The 26,091-nt window shown below is 41.1% G+C and overlaps 1 protein-coding gene across 2 annotated transcripts in view; it reads right to left on the minus strand.

The window, feature by feature from the left end:
* The window catches only part of mtmr7b (myotubularin related protein 7b), a 91,702-nt gene that overhangs the window by 37,331 nt on the left and 28,280 nt on the right, over window positions 1-26,091 (minus strand). For both annotated transcript variants that reach the window (XM_043690105.2, XM_043690112.2), the window contains exons 7-10: window positions 22,460-22,592; window positions 9,979-10,088; window positions 9,184-9,309; window positions 5,475-5,524 (exon numbers count right to left, since the gene is read on the minus strand). In XM_043690105.2, coding sequence (XP_043546040.2) covers window positions 5,475-5,524; window positions 9,184-9,309; window positions 9,979-10,088; window positions 22,460-22,592 — 419 coding nt within the window. The remainder of the gene's footprint in view (window positions 1-5,474; window positions 5,525-9,183; window positions 9,310-9,978; window positions 10,089-22,459; window positions 22,593-26,091) is intronic.

Raw genomic sequence — 26,091 nt, forward strand, 5'->3', positions numbered from 1 at the left:
ATGTATGTACCGGTCAGGCAGGAAAGAAATGGTCGTGTGAGGGAACCTTGGTTGACGAGGGAGGTTGAATGTCTTGTAAAGAGGAAGAAGGAGGTTTACATAAGGTTGAGGAAACAGGGTTCAGACAGAGCAGTGGAGGGATACAGGATAGCAAGGAGGGACCTGAAGAAAGGGATTAGGAGAGCCAAGAGAGGGCATGAAAAATCTCTGGCGGATAGGATCAAGGATAACCCAAAGGCATTTTATCCGTATGTGAGAAACATGAGAATGACGAGAACGAGGGTAGGTCCAATCAAGGACAGTAGTGGGAGACTGTGTATTGAGTCGGAAGAGATAGGAGAGGTCTTGAATGAGTACTTTTCTTCAGTATTTACGAATGAGAGGAACCGTATTGTTGAAGAGGAGAGTGTGAAATGGACTGGTAAGCTAGAGTAGATACATGTTAGGAAGGAAGATGTGTTGGACATTTTGAAAAACTTGAGGATAGACAAGTCCCCCGGGCCTGATGGGATATATCCTAGGATTATGTGGGAAGCAAGAGAGGAAATTGCAGTACCGTTGGCAATGATCTTTTCATCTTCACTGTCAATGGGGGTGGTACCAGGGGACTGGAGAGTGGAGAATGTTGTGCCCCTGTTCAAAAAAGGGAATAGGGATAACCCCGGGAATTACAGGCCAGTTAGTCTTACTTCGGTGGTAGGCAAAGTAATGGAAAGGGTACTGAGGGTTAGGATTTATGAGTATCTGGAAAGGCACTGCTTGATTAGGTGCAGCCAGCACGGATTTGTGAAGGGTAGGTCTTGCCTTACAAGTCTGATTGAATTCTTTGAGGAGGTGACCAAGCATGTGGATGAGGGTAGAGCAGTGGATGTAGTATACATGGATTTTAGTAAGGCATTTGATAAGGTTCCCCATGGTAGGCTTATGCGGAAAGTCAGGAGGCATGGGATAGAGGGAAATTTGGCCAATTGGATAGAAAACTGGCTAACCGGTCGAAGTCAGAAAGTGGTGGTAGATGGTAAATATTCAGCCTGGAGCCCAGTTACAAGTCCAGTTCCGCAGGGATCAGTTCTGGGTCCTCTGCTGTTCGTAATTTTTATTAATGATTTGGATGAGGGAGTCGAAGGGTGGGTCAGTAAATTTGCAGATGATACAAAGATTGGTGGAGTTGTGGATAGTGAGGAGGGCTCTTGTCGGCTGCAAAGGGACTTGGATATGATGCAGAGCTGGGCTGAGGAGTGACAGATGGAGTTCAACCCTGCCAAGTGTGAGGTTGTCCATTTTAGAAAGACAAATAAGAATGCGGAATACAGAGTTAACGGTAGGGTTCTTAGTGAGGTGGAGGAACAGAGGGAATTTGGGGTCTATGTTCATAGGTCTTTGAAAGTTGCCACTCAGGTGGATAGAGCTTGTAAGAAGGCCTATGGTGTATTAGCGTTCATTAGCAGAGGGATTTAATTCAAGAGTCGTGAAGTGATGTTGCAACTGTACAGGACTTTGGTTAGGCCACATTTGAAGTACTGTGTGCAGTTCTGGTCGCCTCACTTTAGGAAAGATGTGGAAGCTTTGGAGAGGGTGCAGAGAAGATTTACCAGGATGTTGCCTGGAATGGAGAATAGGTCGTACGAGGATAGGTTGAGAGTGCTAGGCCTTTTCTCGTTGGAACGGCGAAGGATGAGGGGTGACTTGATAGAGGTTTATAAGATGATCAGAGGAATAGATAGAGTAGACAGTCAGAAACTTTTTCCCCGGGTATAACAGAGTGTTACAAGGGGACATAAATTTAAGGTGAAGAGTGGAAGGTATAGGGGAGATGTCAGGGGTGGGTTCTTTACCCAGAGAGTGGTGGGGGCATGGAATGCGCTGCCTGTGGGAGTGGTAGAGTCAGAATCTTTGGTGACCTTTAAGCGGCAATTGGATAGGTACATGGATGGGTGCTTAAGCTAGGACAAATGTTCGGCACAACATCGTGGGCCGAAGGGCCTGTTCTGTGCTGTATTGTTCTATGTTCTATGTTATAAAAAGTTGCCCCTTAGGTCTCTTTGATATCTTTCCCCTCTCACCCTAAACCTATGCCCTCTAATTCTGGACTCCCCGACCCCAGGGAAAAGACTTTGTCTATTTATCCTATCCATGCCCCTCATAATTTTGTAAACCTTTATAAGGTCACCCCTCAGCATCCGATGTTCCAGGGAAAATAGCCCCAGCCTGTTCAGCCTTTCCCTATAGCTCAAATCCTCCAACCCTGGCAACATCCTTGTAAATCTTTTCTGAACCCTTTCAAGTTTCACAACATCTTTCCAATAGGAAGGAGACCAGAATTGCATGCAATATTCCAACAGTGGCCTCACCAATGTCCTGTACAGCCGCAACATGACCTCCCAACTCCTGTACTCAATTCTCTGACAAATAAAGGAAAGCATACCAAAAGCCTTCTTCACTATCCTTTCTACCTGCGAGTCCACTTTCAAGGAGCTATGAACCTGCACTCCAAGTTCTCTTTGTTCAGCAACACTCCCTAGGACCTTACCATTAAGTGTATAAGTCCTGCTAAGATTTGCTTTCCCAAAATGCAGCACCTCGCATTTATCTGAATTAAACTCCATCTGCCACATCTCAGCCCATTGGCCCATCTGGTCCAGATCCTGTTGTATTCTGAGGTAACCCTCTTCGCTGTCCACTACACCTCCAATTTTGGTGTAATCTGCAAACTTACTAACTGCACCTCTTATGCTCACATCCAAATCATTTACGTAAATGACAAAAAGTAGAGGACCCAGCACCGATCCTTGTGGCACTCCACTGGTCACAGGCCCCCAGTGGAAAAACAACCCTCCACCACCACCCTCTGTCTTTTACCTCTGAACCAGTTCTGTATCCGAATGGCCAGTTCTCCCTGTATTCCATGAGATCTAACCTTGCTACTCAGTCTCCCATGGGGAACCTTGTCGAACCCCTTACTGAAGTCCATATGGATCACATCTACCGCTCTGCCCTCATCAATCCTCTTTGTTACTTCTTCAAAAAAACTCAATCAAATTTGTGAGACATGATTTCCCACACACAAAGCCATGTTGACTACCCCTAATCAGTCCTTGCCTTTCCAAATACATGTACATCCTGTCCTTCAGGATTCCATCCAACAACTTGCCCACCACAGAGGTCAGGCTCACCGGTCTATAGTTCCCTGGCTTGTCTTTACCGCCCTTCTTAAACAGTGGCACCACATTTGTCAACCTCCAGTCTTCCAGCACCTCACCTGTGACTATCAATGTTACAAATATCTCAGCAAGAGGCCCAGCAATCACTTCTCTAGCTTCCCACAGAGTTCTTGGGTACACCTGATCAGGCCCTGGGGATTTATCCACCAAAACAGATATTAGATCTATTCAGGCAAGTAAATGAAAATCAAAAAAAGACTGTAAATATTTCCACAGGTTCATGAACAGAAAATATCTGACCAATAAAAGAAATGGGCCGCTTACAGAATTAGGATAATTAATAATGGAGAATAGGGAGATATTAGAAAAGCTAACTGACTTTTTGTGTCTGTCTTCACCGAACAAGCTCAGCAAGGGACAAGATTAGCACAAGGGACAAGATTAGCACAGAAGTCCACACCACCAGTCCATGCTAATTTGAACCCAAATTGTCACCAGAGTCAGTGCTGTGTCCTGAGTGAAGTAGGATGCCCAGCAGTACAGAGAAAAGGTCAATGATCTGTGCTCCCCAACATTAAATGCCACCATATTCTGTCTTTAACATCACAGAGCGCTACCATGTACTTACTATACCACTACACACACCTCTTACAAAGGCTCATGGACTACAATTCTCAACATTTTGCATCATTTCCATTCAATGTCTCTCACCCACTTCCTCCTCACAAATCCTGCCCTCTGCACTTGCTATTCACTCACTGGTGACACCACACAAACTCTCCTGCTTGCACATTATTACTAACTGCTTTTCCATCTACTTCCATGATACTCAATCCCTCTCTGACATTCACACATGATCATCTGCTTGAAACTCATGCAATTTGTTGCATGAACTGCGGCCGTAGGCTGCATTTGTGATATTGCCACACAATGACATGTTGACTCCCTTCACTGCTCCCTAACAAGAAAAGCTGCATGTTCCTCTGCACTAAAATACATCTGTGTAGATGAATAAAATGCATTTGTTCTGCTACATGCAAAGAAACCTCGCAGATGTATGAAAGTTTTAGGTAGCTCTGAGCTCCAAAGTAAATTGCTGAAAGGCTAATGTGGTGTCTGAATTGACTGAGGACAGGCATAATATGGACAGGCTGCTGGTTTGCCACAACCAACTTCTATATTCAAAGAATCGAGCATGCAGCATGCGGTGACATTGTTGTGAAGCAGTACTTGCATAAGGATTACGACAAGCACTTGATGAAGACTCGCTCTGATTTTATGTTAGGAATTTGTGCCATCTGGGAAGGAGACCAGAATTGGAAGTGGCATATAAATAAGGAGAGTTAGGCCTTTAATCAGATGTAAATATATTGAAATAAGGTAGTGCTGCTCAATGGCGAAATTGTAAAGTCACCCTTTAAGGTTTGTGGGGAAAACTGCAAACACTTTTCTCGATACCAAGTTTCAATTTTTGAAAAACTTCTCTCCATATTCTCCTATCTTTTCTACCACTGCTCATGCCACACCATGGAGGGAAAAATTTCACCTGTAACATTCAGCATTTAATGTGGTTCGAAGATTGATCAGTACTTACTCAATAAGCCTGAGTGTGTTAATAATTCTAACAACTTTTTAAGACTACCATTTGGGCTCACATTGTGGCTCATTTACACTTGCTAGAAACTATGTATATTCAAGGACCCAGTTATGCTAAGGTTGAAGTCAGTGTTCTCTGGTGCATTCCCTGTAACAGTTCTAGATTTAAGAAGTACTGTTTCTAAAAAAAATTTAAACAAAGGTTTTGGGGGCAACTGGTCCTGATTCGCCAGGAATATCAAGGTCCACTTGCCAACCCCACTTCACAAAATATAAATTGTTCCCTCTAAAAGTTGCCATTCATGCAGCCTCCCGATGAGTGTGGAAAAGCTTCTCCTTCTCAGCAACAGTAAGTACGTTCCCAAATCAATTACGCTATCAGACACTGGATGCAGAGGAAAACATTGCAGGACTTAATTTGCCATGAACGCAGATGCCTAGCATTGAGTATGGCAAGCAACTACAAAAAGCATTGGAAGAGATAAGCTATCCATAATTGTATCTGAGAAATAACATAGAAGGAAAATGCAGAACAAATCTGTCATCATAACTATTCAACTTACCAATATAATGAATATTTCTTCTTTGGGGACTTGAATTTCTTGAACACTGATTATATTTGATATTTTTAAAAAATTTAATCAATCTTTTTTGGTATTAGGAAAGAATATGAATATACTTTAAGGAATATAATTAAATATTGATGATTATGCTTACCTGTGATTAAACTTGTGTCCAAAAGAAACCCAATCTTTTTCAATTAAAACCTATATTAACATTATGAAAAGGACGTTACAAAATTACAATCATGACAATGACGTAAAGCAATTGATTTTACAAATCCCTCATATTATGGTTGAAAAATAGAATAACTAGTCAATGTGCATTAAGAAATAAATAAATAAATTACACTTGTTAATAACCTCAGGACATGCCAAGTCATTTCACACTTAGAATTTCCACCATGGAACCTAATAGGTACAGATAGGGCTTCAGTCATTCACAAGGGACCATTCTGATTATTCCCACTTTCTGATTCAGAATAATCACAGTGGGACCATCAGAACAATGTCACCTTGAACAGTTTTTGTGGATACATTATACACTTGACTTCATCTATTTTTATAACAGTTGATCTAGTGAAATGGATGCAACTCTAAATTTGTAATATTCTGCTATTAGTTTTTAAGGTACACATGCTGTTGGTACTGCATTGCCAGGAATTCTAGCTCCTGATTGCTCCTCAAAATGTCACCAACTCCACAGGTTAAGGTTTCTAAGCGTGCATAAAATTGTGTTAAGGAATTTTTCCATCACTATAAATCATAGCAGTCATATGAAACACTGCATATTAAAACTAACTTTTCAATATTAGCCCCAAATTTATGCTTTATTAGATGGAATTATGTCCCTTTGTTCTAGTATCATGATTTAGACTGCAATTGTGCTCAAAGTTTACTCTTTGCATTCCATTTACCTTAAATGTAAGCAAAAATCCCTCCCCTCATAAGGTGATTCTCAATCATTTGCTTTCAATGTTGAGAAGTCTAAGAACTTCCAGTCTTCCCCTAGCCCAGATATCTGTCTTGGGCTGCTGCAGTGCTCCAGTAAGGCTCAGCGCAAGCTGGGAGAATAGAATCTCATTTTCCACTTGGAGACATAGTAGCCTTCAGGACTCAATATCGAGTTCAGTTATTTTTGAGCCTGAACAACTCCTTCAAGTCTTTTATCCACCCCTGTCCACCCCAGGTCCTGTCATGAAATGGGTTGCTTTCAGTACAGCTATCCCATTTTCACCCTCTCATAATCCCAACTATCACCCATCTAGCTTTTCTTCTTCCCTGGCTTACTATCAACAATTCCTTTGTCTGTCCAATTTCTCTCTCTGGGCTCCATCTCCACCTGTCTGTTTACTCCTCTATTCCTTTCACCCAACTCCCTCCACGCCCGGCCATCAAGATAAAACCACTTTTTCCAAAATGCCATCAATTCTGAAGGAGGCCCACTGAACTCAAAATATTCACTTGGTTTCTATCTCCACATGATTCTGCTAAGTATCTCCAGAAATTTCTGTTTTTGTCCAGACAGCTATGGTTTCTCATTCAGCTTTTCCCTGTGTTATACGAGTTGCCACAGTGACCTTCATATAAATCCTCATTTTTGGATTTGATAGTTAGTTTCACAGCCAGATACTCCTTTCTTGCCAATCCTCCACATTTGCCCAGGCAGGGATCTGGCATGGATACATCCTGGTAAATGGCAACTAACACATACTCCCTAAGTTCCAGATAATAACCATCTCAAACATGAGTGAATCTAACAACCCCCCCACTAAAATTCAGTGACATTATCCTCGTTGAATTCTCCAATACTGTGGCTTCTTCAGCAAGTCAACCAACTCATTTTATACCAAATCTATACTGGATCCAAAATGGTCTGTTCCCAGATAGATTTTGCAATGTACTGCTCTAAGAAACTGTCCCTGATGCACTCTACACATTTTTCTTCCATTTCACCCTTGTTTATCTCTTCTGTCCAGTCTATATGCAGGTTAAATCACCCACAACAATTACAGGACCATTCTTACTAGCCTCCATTATTCTCGATTTATACTTTGTCCTATAGTGAGGCAACTCTTCAGAAGCCTACACAATGACTCCCAACATGACTTATTCCTCTTGTTATGCCTTATTTCCACCCAAACTGATTCTATATCTGTTGCATTTCTAGCATTATGTACCACAAAACTGGTATCTTCTTTAATTAACAGCTAGCCCATATCTTGTTCATTTTTGTTTATTCTTCCAAAATATTCAATGCCCTTGAAATACTGAATTCCCAGGCTTGACATTCTCAGTCTTGGGTCACCCTGTAACCATATCTCTGGCAATCAAGTATATTCAATGATTTCTATTCGTGCTGTCTCTCGTAAATTATTACAAATGCCACATGCATTCAGATAAAGAGCTTTAAGCCTTGACTTTATTACTTACTCTGGTTCTAATATTTAATATATACTTCTGCATATATTTTCTACACATTTTCTCACTTTGATTTGCATTTGCATCTCCACTGCCATGCACCTCTGCTCTCCTGTTTCTTTTTGATTTATTAAACGTCTCTTCAAGTGAACCCACTCCCTGCCCTCTAATTAGTTTCAATCCTGAATTCAACCCTAGTTCTACTATTCACCAGGACACTGGTCCCTGCATGATTTAAATGAAGCCCTCTCTCTTTCCTCAGTATTAATGTCAGTGCCCTATGAATTGGAATCCATTTCTCCCACACAAATCTTTGAGCCACACATTTACCAATATTATTCACCTTCCGCTAATTTTCATATGGATCAGGTAGTAATGCAGAGATCGTTAGCTTTGTGGTTCTGCTTTTAAATTCACCCCTGAACTGCTCAAAATCCTCCAGCAGAGCTTCTTTCCTAGTTGTACCTGTCATTGGTACCGATGTGGATCACAACAACTTCCCCTCTCACTTCAAGTTCCTCTCCAACCCAGAAAAGATTCCTTTTCACACTAGGAAGGCAGCACAGACATTGAATCGCTATCTTCGCTGTAAAGAACAGTACCCATTCCTTTAACTATGCTATCCTTTTTAATACACCTCCCCAGAATGGGACTCTGGACACAGTAAGGTCAGTTTGCTCATCCTACCTGCAGTCTGTGCTTTTGTCTACATCAGCAGCAAAAACCTCTTACCTATTAGACAAGAGCATTGGCTCACATTTCTTCAAAGTGACATTCTGGATCCCCAGATTATTCACTCATAGTCACACCAAACCTATCCCTGACCACAGTCCAAAGTTGATGTAGTTTATCTAAGGAGTAAGACTGTATCCTGAAACAGTATCCAGGGTCTTCTGTCTCACCCTGATATGTTGTAGTATCTGCAGCTCAGACTCCAGCTCAACAACTCTGAGTCAAAGTTCCTTAAGCAAGTAATACTTGATATAGATGTGGTCATGGTAGATAGCACTTGTGTCTGTCAACTCCCACATATTGCAGCTGCAACACATCGTCAGCCTAGCCTTCTCTATTTGCTTCAATTCATTAATAAATAGTCTTGTAACTACATTACTGTGCCTTCATTGCCACTGGGTCAAATTCCTAGAACTCCCTTCCTAACAGCACTGTAAGTGTCCCTACTCCCCAAGGACCATAGGTGTTCAAGGAGCCAGCTGTACACCATCTTCTCAAAGCAATTAAGGATCAGCAATAAATTCAGCCCTAACCAACAATGCCCACATCCCACAAACAATTTTTCAAAAAAAAATTCATAAAAACCTCAGCACATTTGAGTTTTCAAATTAAGGGTTTAAAAACATTTTTTTAAAAACCACTATTAAAAACATTGACATTGACTTGCATCTATCTGCTCCCCTTTATCCTTTGTTGCATTGTACTCTGCTTACCATGAATCCCTTTAAGGTTCTGTAAAATGGGTCAAGTAGCAGGCCTGCAATGGAGCAAACCTGTGCTGTCCTATCCCAACCATCTGAGCAGTGAACTAAAACACTGGCTGCTTCCTCAGCAACTGCCTGAAATAACAAAATATTACATCATATTTACATCAAAAGAATGTAAAGGCTATGTTCTCGCAACCACATGGCCCAACTTCAGCAGATCAGGATAAGGAACCCCATATCAAATGGTGGTGATATATTAACAAAATTGTGTTTTGTTCTTTAAGAAGCTAAAAAACAATGCTGAAGATGGTTTATAATTTGCAACATGAAAATACAGACTTCTTATGTTGAACAAAACCAGAGCTTACTCAGGGCTCTTTAGAAAGACTTTTCTATATTTATATTTGAGCATTGTTCTGTGAAGTGTCATTTTGTTTTTAATCTTGTCCAACATATTTTCTAATGTGTAAATAAAACAATTGAATTTAGTCTGCAGCATGCAAAACTTTAATGAGATTTTCCTATGTTGACTGTCCCACAATGTGGAGGTGCTGGTTTCGGACTGGAGCGGACAGTCAAAAGTCACATGACACCAGGTTCACGAACACTTCAGCTGATGAAAGAGCAATGCTCCAAAAGCATGTGATTTCAAATAAACCTGCTGGACTATTACCTGGTGTCATGTGACCTCTGGCTGTCCCACCTCAGAGATGAGGATGGTGGCAATGTAAGAGAAAACAAAACACAAAAAGAAAAACTCGAAACAGTATCATTGGAGCAAGTTTAGATCAATTATCTTACTTTTGCAATAAATATTCCAGCATCCATAATGGCTTTAATATGCTTCAACCAGCCAGAATTCTCCAAACCCCATAAAAAGTCACTCATAGAAGGAGATCGAAGCTCACAGACTAAAAAAAAACAAATCTCAGTAATATTATATAAATCATACATTCTAAACATTTCTTGATCTGCACAACAAGTACAATTAAAAAGAGCGTCTTTTGCTCTATAGAACAATTGCAAATAAAATTATATTGTACATCACATGGAAGTATCCAGTATTGAATCACACTGAACTAGGACAAGGGAAATATATTTTCTACATTATTTCTTTTGATGTAGTGGAATACTCATAGACTCATACTGAAATGGAAACAGACCCTTCGGTCCAACTCATCCATGCCAACCAGATATCCGAAATTAAGCTAGTCCCATTTGCCAGCATTCAGCCCATATCCCTCTCCACCCTTCCTATTCATGTACGCATCTAGATGCCTTTTAAATGGTTTAATTGTACCAGCCTCCACCACTTCCTCTGGCAGCTTATTCCATACACGCACCATCCTTTGCATGAAAAGGTTGCCCCTTAGATCTGTTTAATATCTTTCCGCTCTCACCTTATATCTATGCCCTCTAGTTTTGGACTCCCCTACCCTGGGAAAAAGACCTTGTGTATTGACCTTATCCATGCCCTTTAATGATTTTATAAACTTCTTTAAGGTCATCCCTCATCCTCTGTGACTCCAGGGAAAATAGTTCCAGTCTATTCAGCCTCTCCCTACAGTTCAAACTGGTCAACTCCAGCCCTCATTATCGTGACCCAAGTATTTACCAATATTTATTGATTTTCTTCTTTCTTACCAGTTGAGTGCATATCACCTTTTTGTTATCTAATACCTATTTCAAGTTTTTGTTGTCCAACTGTTCTAAAGCTAAAATAATATTTTCTGCAATCATAATTTCACCACAAAATCATACTTTGCACCATACATCAGCAAACAAATTTACAAGCAATCATATTTTAGACAAAATAATCTCTGACACTAATCATATCAATTTTTTTCACACTGCAAACATTCTAAGTGTAGACACAAGTAAATAAAATACAATACCAATGAAAAAAAACAAAATTCCAAAACATTATAAGGCACCTCAAAGATGTAGCTTTATCGGGTGACCTATGTGCTAAGCACATATGATCATAAGTTAGTCCTTTAGTCCTTAGTTGGTAGGATTAGGGAAAACCCTAAGGCTTTCTATAGGTATGTCAGGAATAAAAGAATGACTAGGGTAGGAATAGGTCCAGTCAAGGATAGTAGTGGGAAGTTGCGTGTGGAGGCTGAAGAGATCGGGGAGACACTGAATGAATACTTTTCGTCAGTATTCAATCAGGAACAGGACATTGTTGTCAATGTGAGTACTGAGTCACAATTAAGTAGAATGGATGGCTTTGAGGTATGTAGAGAAGAGGTGTTGGAAATTCTGGAAAGGGTGAAAATAGATAAGTCCGCTGGGCCTGATGGCATTTATCCTAGGATTCTCTGGGAAGCAAGGGAGGAGATTGCAGAGCCATTGGCCTTGATTTTTATGTCCTCGTTGTCTACAGGAGTAGTGCCAGAAGATTGGAGGCTAGCAAATGTGGTTCCCTTGTTCAAGAAGGGGAGTAGGGATAACCCTAGTAACTATAGGCCGGTGAGTCTCACTTCTGTTGTGGGCAAAATCTTAGAGAGAATTGTAAGGGATAGGATTTATGAACATCTGGATAGGAATAATGTGATCAAGGATAGTCAGCATGCTTTTGTGAAGGGCAGGTCGTGCCTCACAAACCTTATTGAATTCTTTGAGAAGGTGACTAAGGAGGTGGACGAGGGGAAAGCAGTAGATGTGGTGTATATGGATTTTAGTAAGGCGTTTGATAAGGTTCCCCATGGTAGACTACTGCATAAAATACGGAGGTATGGCATTGAGGGTGAGTTGGAGGTTTGGATTAGGAGTTGGCTGGCTGGAAGAAGACAGAGGATAGTAGTTGATGGCAAAGGTTCATCTTGGAGTGCCGTCACTAACGGTGTTCCGCAAGTGGGACCATTGCTGTTTGTCATTTTTATAAATGACCTGGATGCGGGGTTAGAAAGTTGGGTGAGCAAGTTTGCGGATGATACGAAAGTCGGAGGAGTTGTAGACAGTGAGGAAGGATGTGGCAGGTTACAGCGGGATAGAGATAAGCTGCAGAACTGGGCAGAAAGGTGGCAAATGGAGTTCAATGTAGCTAAGTGTGAGGTGATTCACTTTGGTAAGAGTAATAAAAAGATGGGGTACTGGGCTAACGGTCAGATACTTGGTAGTGTGGATGAGCAGAGGGATCTTGGTGTCCATGTACACAAATCTTTGAAAGTTGCCACCCAGGTAAATAGTGCGGTGAAGAAGGCATATGGCGTACTGGCTTTTATTGGTAGAGGAATTGAGTTCCGGAGTACTGAGGTCATGTTGCAGTTGTATAAGACTCTGGTGCGGCCACATCTGGAGTATTGTGTGCAGTTTTGGTCGCCATACTATAGGAAGGATGTGGAGGCACTGGAACGGGTGCAGAGGAGGTTTACCAAGATGTTGCCTGGTATGGTAGAAAGATCGTATGAGGAAAGGCTGAGGCACTTGGGGTTGTTTTCATTGGAGAAAAGAAGGTTTAGGGGTGACTTGATAGAGGTGTATAAGATGATTAGGGGTTTAGATAGGGTCGACAGTGAGAATCTTTTTCCTCGTATGGAGTCAGCTATTACAAGGGGGCATAGCTTTAAATTAAGGGGGGGTAGGTATAGGACAGATGTTAGGGGTAGGTTCTTTACTCAGCGAGTCGTGAGTTCATGGAATGCCCTGCCAGTAGCAGTGGTGGACTCTCCCTCATTATGGGCATTTAAGCGGGCATTGGATAGGCATATGGAGGATAGTGGGCTAGTGTAGGTTAGGTGGGCTTGGATCGGCGCAACATCGAGGGCCGAAGGGCCTGTACTGCACTGTATTCTTCTATGTTCTATGTTCTATGTTCTATAATATTAAGTCATTCCAGAAACTTTATAAGAGTGACATGTGGTGCGGCGGTAATGTCTCTACCTCTGAACCAGAAGATCTGGGTTCAAAACCCATCTGTTCCATGGATAACATACTGGAATAGAATGGTTTAAAACAAAAATAAATTCTCTGTCCACTGATGAATGACTGGTCAAGTATGGGGATTGCACCCACAATTGATGTTGTTGTCAGAGCTCATTGTCCTCTGTGGAAAATTAGAAAGTTTGGCCTGCTATATAATGTTAAATTTCAATAAAAAGTAACCCACCCAGACCCATTCAGCTACCCTAAGTTTCACCAAAACCTGCATGTCAACTGTCTCCATGAAATCTCCATAACTACCTTATCTACAATTAGCTGTCATGATTTCTCATTAGGCCTGGAGCTGGTATTTTAATATTTTAATTTAGTTAATAAGCCTGGGTGCCTTGTAGGTCCTTTTGTACCCACCAGTTAGTGGAATACAGTTTGCATTGTCCAGCACCATCAAGTAAAATCAGTATTTACTGTGGAGAAGAATATAGAAGCTAGAAAACTCGGGGAAATAAATAGCCACATCTTGAAAAATGTCCATATTACAGCGGTGGTGGTGCTGGATGTTTTAAAACACAAAGGTGGATAAATCCCCGGGACCTTAAGATTAGATTAGATTCCCTACAGTGTGGAAACAGGCCCTTTAGCCCAACATGTCCACACCTACCCTCTAAAGAGTAACCCACCCAGACCCATTCAGCTACCCTAAGTTTACCCCTGACTAATGTACCTAACACTATGGGCAATTTAGCATGGCCAATTCACCTGACCTGCACATCTTGGATTGTGGGGGGAAACTGGAGCACCCAGAGAAAACCCACGCAGACACAGGGAGAATGTACAAACTCCACACAGACTGTCACCCAAGGCTAAAATGGAACCTGGGTCGCAGGCTCTGTGAGGCAGCAGTGCTAACCACTGAGCTACCGTGCCACCCCAGATTACAATCTAATCAGTTGTACCCTAGACCTCTGTGGAAAGCACACGGAAAGTGATTGCTGGAGCCCTTGCTGGAATATATGTATTATCATAGTCACAGGTGAGGTGCCAGAGGACTAGAATCTGGCTAACTTGGTGCCACTATTTAAGGAAGGTGATAAAGAAACGGCAGGGAACTATAGACCAGTGAGCCTGACATCGGTGGTGGGCAAGGAGGAGGAGAGGATCCTGAAGTACAGGATTTACATGTATTTGGAAAGGCAAGGACTGCTCAGGGAGAGTCAATATGACTTTGTGCATGGGAAATCATGTCTCACAAACTTGAGTTTTTTGAAGACGTAACAGAGGACTGATGAGGACAGAGCGGTGGACATGGTCTATATGGACATCAGTAAGGCATTCAACAAGGTTCCTCATGGTAGACTGGTTAGCAAGGTTAGATCACACGGAATACAGGGAAAACTAGTCACTTGAATAAAGAAGATAGAGAGTGGTGGTGGAGGATTGCTTTTCAGACTGGAGGCCTTTGACCAGCAGTGTGCCACAAGGATTGGTGCTGGGTCCACTGCTTTTCTTCATTTATACAAATGATTCCAATGCGAATATAGGAGGTATGGTTAATAAGTTTGCAGGTGACACCAAATGGGTGGTGTAGTGGACAATGAAGAAGATTATCTCCGATGAGCTGAGGAGTGGCAGATGTAGTTTAATTCAGATAAATGTGAAGTGCTGCATTTTGGAAAGGCAAATGGGGCAGGACTTATACACTTAATGGTAAGGTCCTGGGGAGTGTTGCTGAACAAAGAGACCTTGGAGTGCAGGTTCATAGTTCCTTAAAGGGGAGTCGCAGGTAGATAGGATAGGAAAGAAGGCATTTCGTATCCTTGCCTTTATTGGTCAGTGCATTGAGTGTAGGAGTTGGGAGGTCATGTTGCAGCTGTGCAGGACAGTGGTTAGCCCACTTCTAGAATACTGCATTCAATTCTGGTCTCCCTGCTATTGGAAGGATGGTGTGAAACATGAAAGAGTTCAGAAAAGATTTACAAATATGTTGCTAAGTTTGGAGTATTTGAGCTATAGGGAGAGGCTGAATAGACTGGGGCTTATTTCCCTGGAGCATCAGAGGCTGAGGGGTGACCTTATAGAGGTTTATAAAATCATGAGGGGCATGAATAGGGGAATAGCCAAGGTCTTTTCTCTGGGGTGAAGGAGTCCAAAACTAGACGGCATAGGTTTAAGTTGAAGGGAAAGATTTAACAAGGACCTAAGGTGGCAACCTTCTCATGTAAAGGAAGCTGCCAGAGGAAATGGTGGAGGCTGGTGCAATTACAATATTTAAAAGGCATCTGGATGAGTATATGAATAGGAAGGGTTTAGAGGGATATGGGCCAAATGCTAGCAAATGGGATTGGATTAATTTAGGATATCTGGTAAGCATGGACAAGTTGGATCTAAGGGTCTTTTTCCATTTTGTACATCTCTATGAGTCTAAAATTATACAATCAGTTGGAGCTGCAGAGCATCTCTTGATCTTAACACAGCGATTCAAGATGGCAGCAGTAGGAGGTGTCCAGGCTCTCTGCCCTTTCACTCCCTCTCACCTGGCTGGCTGCATTGTTCTTTGTTTTTTTGCTTTCAACATTTTTGTTATGTATCAAAGTTCACTTTTGCTTCTTTTCTGCAGCTGCGGTGGAGAAAAGTGTTTGTGATGGCCAGCTGCGGCAGGATGGTGGATCCCGACGTCCCTCCCTCGTGGCCATAGTGGTTGCAGCTTTATCGAAGGCTTCATCGTTGGTGGGTTTGTTCTGTTTGTCCTGGCAGCGGTTTCTGCAGTGGCTATGGTGGTGGGCAGCAACTAAATTGGCAACGGTGTCAGCATTGGCAACTTGGTGGGTCCAGTCTGTCCCTCCTTGCTATGGCGGTGATGCAATGGCTGTGGTGTTGGCTTTGGCAGTGATAGTGTGGTGGGTCCAGTCTGGAAATCCTTGCTTAGATACCTCAGGGGTGGCTTTTTGTGGCCCATTGCCAGTCCTTAAACCCAGATTGCCATGGAGGGAACAAAAGATGAATATTGCCCTAACTTTGTCTCAATTATTTCTTTTTATAATTTCTATAATTAAAATGACGCTGAATTGTATGGCGACTTATGCCCATCTCACTGGATTTTCATAAACACAAGTGACAATAGATTGCTATTCTATTCTAGCAACTGACACCAGAACAATTCAACCAATCTGTCAGTGAATACAGATTTGAGATAAAATTCCACACAATAAAACTTCCCTATATGCAAATTGATATGTGCAATCTTCCCACAATTCTTCTCAGTTTTGTCCCCAGATCACAATAATTGTTGTCTGTCCTGAATCCACTGACTACCAGATTCCAGCCTCAGTACTACTGTTTTTTGATTCCTTGGTATTCAGTATGTGGCTCTATACCAGTTTACTGTACTGCTGATTTTCACCATCAGCCTGCCACATGCCTTGCTTCAAAATTAGATAGCATGTCACAGCAGTGCTGCCTGTAATCCACTGTCCTTGCCCTCCATGCTATACTTACAATGACTACCAGCTAAAAACTTGGTGTTCTCTCCACATGGAAGACCACTAAAAAAACTAGCATATTTCCATCATTCATAACTGTATAGTTAAATAATGAAAGATGGAGATAATGTGGTGAATTGTAAAAGGTAACATTTCTTCATGCGAAACCACTGCACCCAAAAGGGTGGCTTTAATAGCAATTGGTCCTGAAGACACATCCCACTCTTGCAATGGCTACAATCTCACAACCTCCCTCATTGCACATGCTAAGTTTAGTGAATAGCCAAAGAGTAATGATCAAACAATCAGAGAATTCAACACCCATGAATGTGAATAAATTATAAAGGAGGAGAAAGCTAACTAGTGTTTATCCGAGTGATAAAAACAAAAAGTACTGTGGATGCTGTAAATCAGAAGCAAAATCAGCAGGTTTGGCAGCATTTGAGGAACGGTCACTCAACCCGAAATGTTAACTCCGATTCCTCTCCACAGGTGCTGCCAGCCTTGTTGAGGTTTTCCAGCAATTTCTGTTTTTTTTACCTCAGCGACGCCTGATCTGGGAAGGACTGCATGATCAATCAAAATGTGAACAACAAAGCTATTGATATTGGTTCTGAACACAAGATATATGGAATGTTCAGATTTTGTATCAAAGTAGAGCCCAAGTAATGTTAATTAATGAAACAAAAAAGATATCAACGGGCAATAGTTTGTTCACAAGAGTTTTACCACATCAGACATATGGATTAGAATCTTACCAATATTGTGCTTAAACAGGACTCAGATCATATAAGGGCCACAAATTTGACTTACTGCCTCTGAAAGTCCTCCCCAACTAGGGTCAGTGGTTGAGGTGCACAAATGGGAGAACTAATCGGTGTGTCCAAGGCCGGAGTGGCTAGCAGACTCCACAAGATAGACAGGTGCTGCCAATATTGGTGGAACACTGTGCTGGCACCTCAAGGTGAAGGTACCTCCTGAAGCCTTTGTACAATGCTGAAAATGAAGTGTGTGGTCATACCCACCTGGCCATCCTGAGAAAGGAAATCCATCACTGGAAGGCATCTGCCAAGCTTCATTCTCGTGCAAGGTCTGCCTATCATCAGGCACTCACTAATGATGTCACCAAGTTATCTCCAATTGGAAACTTAACTAATCTCAACTAACTATTTGTTGGTGCCAGACAGTTAGCCAGTGTCAGTCAGATCCCATCTCTGGTCAGAAACAAAAATACAAATTGCTGGAAAAGTGCAGCAGTTCTGGCAGCATCTGTGTAGAGACAGAGCTGAAAATGGGTTGCTGGAAAAGCGCAGCAGGTCAGGCAGCATCCAAGGAGCAGGAGAATCGACATTTCGGGCATGACCCCTTCTTCAGGAAAATCTTCTCCTCGAAGATTTTAACCTACTGCGAATCCTCTTGCAAGGATGCCTTCCTTGAAGAAGCTCTCTTTCTCCCTCTTCTTCTGCTCCTTGGATGCTGCCTGACCTGCTGTGTTTTTCCAGCAACTCATTTTCAGCTCTGATCTCCAGCATCTGCAGTCCTCACTTTCTCCTCTGTGTAGAGACAGCAGAGTTAACCTTTTGGGTCCAGTGACCCTTCTTCAGAACCCCTTTACTGGAACCGAAAAGTTAATTTTGCTTTCTTTCCACAGATGCACCCAGACCTGCTGAATTTTCCATAGTTCTGCAGGTAATTTTGTTTAGTGTTAACCCATCTCCGGTCAGCATGCTGAAAGCAGGAATATGCTAGGCTATCTACCAAAGTGCAATGTATTGAAATTTGGCAATTCTCCTGACTTAATAGCCACAGGGATGATAAGACTTTGCCCATGGTTTCAGCATCTGGAAGAGAAAGCGGTGTTCGTCAGGAGTAGAGTTAAACTTAAAACCAGCTGAAAGTCAAGCATTTGTTTCTTTTCATCCCATACTCTCTCTCTCTCATGTCAAAAGCCAGACAGTCAGAGTAGGATCATACAGGTATATCCAGCAATAGCTGCAAAAAGATTTGATTTTTAAAAAATTGTTACTTCCTTCTGCCTAAGCTGATGGTGATAAGTATGGTTTTCTGTCAAAGAAACCTTAAAAATGTTCACTTGGCTGTCAAATAATGGGTGAATAAGAGAAAAAAACAAGGTTTCTTCACTGTAAATACAAGATAGAGAAAAAACTTGGTTAAACCTGATAACAGGTACAGGGATCACAACTATATCCTTGGCCATTCCATTCAATGAAGGTGGTGTACTAAACTGCTGTTCACTGCTTCAGTTAAAAAATAATACTTGCTACATGTAGCCAGTGCTGCTGGCATTGTAAATTATTTGCACAGAACAGCAGGAGACTCAATTTTGATGGTGGCCAATAAATACCCCTTAAAGGCTGCTTATTCCTTTTCAAGATAATGGCTGCAGAATGTGGTGACTGTTGTTGCGAGTGAAATCAATACTGCCAAAGACTGAATAGTGGCTGAAAAGAATGGAGAGCACACACTGGGGTTTTCAGATAATGAATAGGAAACTTGGAATAACAAGTGGAAAGGAGGAAAAGTGTCTTGTATGTGCAAGGGGGAAGCAGAACTTTAAAACATGTGCTCAAGTGTTATTGGAAAGACATAGGATGGACATTAATGACAAAAGAGTGCTACTCTTTAAATATGGATGCAGTACAGGAAAATGTTTAAAAATCCGCCCAATTTGTTTAAATAATAATTGCTTATTCGCATAATATATCATACTAAGGGCAGCAATAGTCTCATCCATTGCTCACTTAACTATACCTACTCAACCCTCACATTCACATGCTTTACCTCACCCTCATACATTCAGCCCTGTTGCAAGATCACACACACTGGCAGCTGTTCAACCAAAGACAGCAACAACAGCCAAATGTATGACACACACTGACACAATTTCCATTTTTCTTGCAGGAGAAGGTAGCAGTAAACAACTAGGAAATTGGACAAGGTTGAAGTGGGGGGTGGGGGGCAGGGTGGATGGTAGAGAGGGGGGAGAAAGTGAGGACTGCAGATGCTGGCGATCAGAGTCGAGAGTATGGGGCTGGAAAAGCACCGCAGGTCAGGCAGCATCCGAGGAGCAGGAGAATTGGCATTTCAGCACTAGTCCAGCACTATTGTCCATCCCTAATTGCCCAGAATGAAGAGTCAACCATACTGCTGTGGGTCTGGAGTCACATGTAAGCTAGATGACAGTTACCTTTACTAAAGGACATGAGCGAATTAGGTTTTTTTGATAATCAACAATGGTTTCACAGTCTTCATTAAACTCTTAATTCCAGAGTTTTACTGAAATCAAATATCACTATCTGCCATCTGCAATAGCAAGGTTGAACACAGGTTCCCAGTGGGTCTTTGGGGATTAATAATCTAGCAACAATAATCTAGCATAAGGTATCACCTTATGCAAAAATATATGGTAGATGAAATTTTAATAAAGAGAAGTGCGAAGTAATATATATTGGTAGGAAGAATGTAGAGAGGCAAAATGAACGAGATTGTACAATAAATTTACATTTTAAAGGGAATGAAGGAACAAAAAGATCTTGAAAACAAGTAAAATCTTTGAAGAGAGCGCAATAAGTTAGGAAAGCTCTTACAAAATATGTAAGATTCTCAACTTTCTTGATAAAGAAAAAGATTTCAAAGGCAAAGGAGTTATTCTAGACTTCCATAAAACACTGGACAGTCCTCAACTGAAGTATTATGTTCGATTTTGAGCACAATGCTTTAGAAAGGATGTCAAGACTCAAAAAAAGGTTACTAAAAAGTTAATGGAAAAGCACTTTGGATAAGAGGATGCGAGAACTGTACATATCTCCTTCTCCATTTCCTCCAACTGAATACTTCATGTAATGCCCCCAGTCCATAACAGTGAGTTTGTATGCATTAACCATTGTGGATAATTCAGTCAAAATGCTGGTCTTCACAAATGTTAATCCAAGAGCATACATTGGTAGTGATAGTCAAACTACAAAGTCTGTAATTTAGAAGATAAAAGCTATACTATTTCTACTATCTTCCCTTCTCCATAAGATCATCCTTCAACTGGAAGAGAACAATGGCAACCAAAAATATCTATACCTTCAGGAAGATTAACAATTTGCCCCAAGCTTCTTCCAATGGTGCTCACATCAGAACAGGGGCAAATATGGCAATGTCATTGACTAAATCACTTCTGTGCAGTTTCAGAACAAGTACTTTCTTATATCAACATCTTCCCTGGATAGCTTTCAATAAAGATGAGGAAGTCACCAAGTAAAAAGTTTCAGGATACAAATTCATGATGCATCAACAAGATGCATCAAACCTTTGATGCCTTCATCTTCTAAATTTTTGACTCCAGCAATGTAAGGTTTAATCAGAGGCTAGGAGAAAGTGAGGACTACAAATGCTTGAGATCTGAGCTGAAAATGTGTTGCTGGAAAAGCGCATCAGGTCAGGCAGCATCCAAGGAGCAGGAGAATCAATGTTTCAGGCATGAGCCCTTCTTCAGGAATCAGAGGCTGAAAACTAGGATATTGCGAGCTTAAAAATCCAATCCCACTGTTCAGCAGGAGTATAAACAAGTGTTGGCACATATTATGTACAGACTATATATATTATTTACAGATGCTATTTGTCTTCGAACTTGGACTGCATGTATAACTATCCAGGATTTTATGTTTGGGCAGAGAGAGAAAAGATAAATGGACAGGCAATAAAATAATTGTTTTACATCGCCAACAATGGTCTGCCCATTTTCCTAGTGGGATAGAATTCTACAAATGTTATCCTTCTGGACGAAGAGACTATTCTTCATTTAACAGCATGCTTAATGATTGGCTAAAGATTATTTTATCATAGGAGCATGACAGTCACTACATTACTGGCCTTAATCAGTAATTTATACAGAGGTATCCACTGGAACCACAATTCTTTTTTACCCTCTATAATCTAAAATGCTAGGTCTAAGTTTCCTTCCCAATTGTGGCCTCGATTGAAAGGAATACAGACCACCACAGACCAAGGATCAAAGTTGAGACATTCCTAACATTTTCACAGAGTGCTGAATTGCAAGTCATCAAGAATAGGAATAAAATGTAGGAAATTAAATGACAAGGATAGGTAAAGATTTTGTTTCAACATGATCCATCTCTGCTGGCAACAGGGGTCCCTTTAAAACTATGTTTGTTTAGCATTCCATATTTAATATTTCCCATTTACCACGAGGCCTCATTTCATCATATCATGGTAGTAACTAGCCTTTCACAAGCTCAAACAAAAGATTTAATCAGTCATCACATTAGCTTGTATAATTGCAGTGTTTAGAGAAGATTTTGTTCTTAGAAAGAATGAAATCTAACCTTCAGATGGAGATAGGCAATGTGATGTGATATCATGAGTAACCAATGGCCAAAAGGATTCAGACAATTGATTGACACAGCTTAAGCTACCGGACCCTCGAAACAGGGACTCAGGGGCAGAGGTTTGTCCCCAGCAGGGGATGTTCATCAAGCAGTCCTTGTAGGCAGCAGCTCACAACATTCAGTCCTCATAAGGCAGTCCTCAAAAGGGCTGTCTTCTCAAGATGGAAGATGGACCAGAACAAGAGGAGGAAGACACAGGCAACAGTTCCCTAACACCTCAGCTAGACAGCAAGATGCTGCCTTCACAACTTCAATGAGACCAACACATTTCACATCAACACTATGTCCCCTGATATCAATGAATTATCCACAATTGTCACAGTTGCAAACTTTCCTTTATCTACTTAATAAATGTATTATATATAAACAGTTGCTTCTTAACAAACTCACTAAACTATCAGAAAATTGCTACAAATTGTTGACTATCTTTTTAGGTAACCGATCATGAACCACACCGAAACCAACATCACGCAAGTGCAAATTTATCAATACAATATTTACCATCCAGTAGTTTTTGTAGACTATTTCTCATGACATGGATGTTTTCTATCCCTATAAAATGGAACTTAATGTTTGAATAGTTGTCTTCATTTTCATATCCTTTTCCTGCTGCTCGATTTGCCATTGCATTTAACTGAAAAAAAAGTGAAAAGTTTAAAGCAACTTGAAATAAAATTGCATCTGAATTAAATTTTATATTTAGGACTTTAATTCTTAATGTAGAGCTGCTGGTATTGGACTGGAGTGGACAAAGTTAGATGTCACATGACACCAGGTGAAGTCACCTGACAAAGGAGCAGTGTTCCGAAAGCCTGTGATTCCAAATAAATCTGTTGGACTATAACCTGGTGCCCCGTGACTTCTGATTAAATTCTTAAATCAAAGAAATATCATAATTTTAATCTTACATTTGATAGCAGAATCAGTATTACACAGCATTTTGAGATTTGAGAGCAATATTTTTCCCAGGTTAGGATCAACAAATAAAATTAAATTAGCTATGATCAAATATAAAAGCTTCTTCAGTCATTTTTAACTTTCAAAGAAGGTTACTGTAATCAGAAAATTCAAGTTTAAATGGGAAATTTAAGTAAGTTAAACACAAATACACTTAATGTAGGACAGCACAGAAGTTTGGAGTAGCACAGTGGCTCAGTAGTTAGCACTGCTGCCTCACAGCACCAGGGACCTGGATTCGATTCCCACCTCAGGTGACTGTCTGTGTAGAGTTTGCACATTTTCCCCATATCTGCTTGGGTTTCCTCCGGGTACTCCAGTTTCCTCCCACAATCCAAAGATGGGTAGGTTAGGTGAATTGGCCACACTAAATTGCCCATAGTGCTAGGTACATTAGTCAGGGGTAAACATAGGGGCTGGCTTACTCTTCAGAGGGTTGGTGTGGACTTGTTGGGCTAAATGACCTGTTTCCACACTGTAGGGAATCTCATCAAACCAATAAACTTGATCAATCACACCAATGTTAAATTAGACTTAGTCTGTTTATGTAGTGAGAGCCCAAGTGAAGAGATTTATTATCACATGTATATAAAAATACAGTGAAAAATGTTTTCTTGTGTGTGAAACGCAAAGTGTCACCATATTCCAAGATACTATATTTTGAGATATACTGTAATATGGGTTACTCATTATGTGCCCTGCTTGGTAACCAATCCTACACGCAATTCTCTGCTGCTCACCTCATTATGTATGTACAACACTTCTATGATGCCATTCATGATTATCTTGTGCTTGCCAGCAGCAGAAGTGCTTGTGATTACCACAGCCTGCCAGGATTTCCACCACTGGATCAAAATTTAAAACCAGCAGTGCCCCAGAAGGGCTGTTGTGACACAGTCGTAGTGCCCTTGCTACTGGGCCAAGAGGCCCAGATTCACATCCTAGTTGCTCCAGAGGTGTAAATGCATATTTCTGAACAGGTTAATTTAGAAAATATTTACAATACAGAGCAGTGGAAGATGGAATTTAATTTAGATAAATGTGAGGTGCTGCATTTTGGAAAGGCAAATTAGGGCAGGACTTATACATTTAATGGTAGAGTGCTAGGGAGTGTTGCTGAACAAAGCGACCTTGGTGTATAGGTTCATTGTTCCTTGAAAGTAGAGTCACAGGTGGACAGGATAGTGAAGAAGGCGTTTGGTATGCTTGCTTTTATTGGTCAGTGCATTGAGTATAGTAGGATGCAGGAGGTCATGTTGTAGCCTTGCAGGACATTGGTTACACCACTATTGAAATACTGCATTCAATTCTGGTTTCCCTGTTGTAGGAAAGATGTTGTGAAACTTGAAAGGGTTCAGAAGAGACTTAGAAGGATGTTGCTATGGTTGGAGGATTTGAGCTATAGGGTGGGGCTGAATAGACTGGGGCTATTTTCCCTGGAGCATCGGAGGATGAAGGGTGACCTTATAGAGGGTTATATAATTATGAGGGGCATGGATAGGGTAAAGAGACAAGATCCTTTCCATGGGGTGGTAGACTCCAAAACTAGGGGGCATAGGTTTAAGGTGAGAAGGGAAAGATTTAAAAGGGACCTGAGGGGGAAACGTTTTCACGCAGAGGGTGGTGTGTGTGCGGATGAGCTGCTGGAGGAAGTGGTGGAGGCTGGTAAATTACAACAGTTAAAAAGCATCTGGATGGTTATATAAATAGAAAGTGTTTAGAGGGAAAAGGGCCAAATGCTGGCAAATGGGACCAGATTTATTTAGAATATTTGGTGAGCATGGACAAGTTGGATCGAAGGGTCTGTTTCTGTGCAGTATATCTCTATGACTCTATGAGACCCATACAAGTTGGATTGGCTATATCTCAGCAAGACTGGGAGTGATACCCTTTCAGAGCATCGCTTCGAAAGCTAGTGCTTCCAAATAAACCTGTTGGACTATAACCTGGTGTTGTGCAATTTCTAACCTTTCAGGAATATTCTTTACTACAATAGGGCGTACAAACCTGTCAAAAAGACAAGTCTAAAGGTGCATTTGCATGGAGCATTTGCTGTAAGGTAGATGAATTAACAATGGAAATAGCTCTACGTATGTACAATATGATTGCAATTATGGGGACATGGCTACAAAGTGAACAAAGCTGTGAAAAGAATATCAAGGAGTATTCAATCTTTAGGGTGAATAGGCTCAATGGAAAACGATTTAGCTGAGGACTAAGCTGTTAGCTGATAGCTTAGTTCCATACCCATAGGGAGGGCCTCAACTGGGACCTTGGGTTCATGTCACATTACAGGTGGCCACCATTGCACTATACACAAACACAGACACTCCTATACACACCCACACAAACAAACTCACACATGCATCCTCTCACAGACTTAGACACTTTACACTCACACCACACATATACACTCTCTCTCTCACGCTCACAATCCCCAGACAGACACACACACAAACCCACATATGTACATACATATATACGTTTGTGGGGTGAATTTGTACTTGCAGAGTTACATTGTACTTTGCTCAAAAACTGCATGAATCCATGTAAGACTCTGATAACACACTTTTTAGATTAGAATCAATCTAAACATTATGGTACAGACAGAGAACACAGGGGGCTAACACCTTTAACATATTGTCTGGCTGACACCAATTGTTGCAGTTAACCTGAGAATGTAACTTTTTTAAAAAGTTATGTGATTTACACATGAAAGAAATGAAATTATCATGGTCATTCTAACAGATGAGAGACTCAACAGACAATCAAGGTATTTTTCAGTGTATAATTTCAGTTACATCACACTGTAAACTTTTGGTATAAATTCTGTGTCTTACAATTGTATCCTCCACTACCACCTGATGAAGGAACGGCGCTCCTGAAACTAGTGCTTCCGATTAAACCTGTTGGACTATAACCTGGTGTTGTGTGATTTTTAACTGAATGGAAAAGGAGGTAGAATGGTGCTGGTCACAGGAAGGTGACATCAGTAAAGGTGAGAAAGTATATTGGCACAGACAATCTGCATGAAGAATCAGTCTGGGTAGAGATAAGAAGTAATAAAGGGTGGAAAACATTATAAGCAGTTCTCTATAAGCCTCCAAATGGCAGTGTTGAGGCAGCGGATAGCATTAAACAGGCAAGTAGAGATACATACAACAAGGGTATCAGGG

This window comes from Chiloscyllium plagiosum, unplaced genomic scaffold (genome assembly GCF_037043375.1).
Source record: "Chiloscyllium plagiosum isolate Xiang-an unplaced genomic scaffold, Cpla_swu_hap1 HiC_scaffold_1, whole genome shotgun sequence".
Taxonomy (NCBI): domain Eukaryota; kingdom Metazoa; phylum Chordata; class Chondrichthyes; order Orectolobiformes; family Hemiscylliidae; genus Chiloscyllium; species Chiloscyllium plagiosum.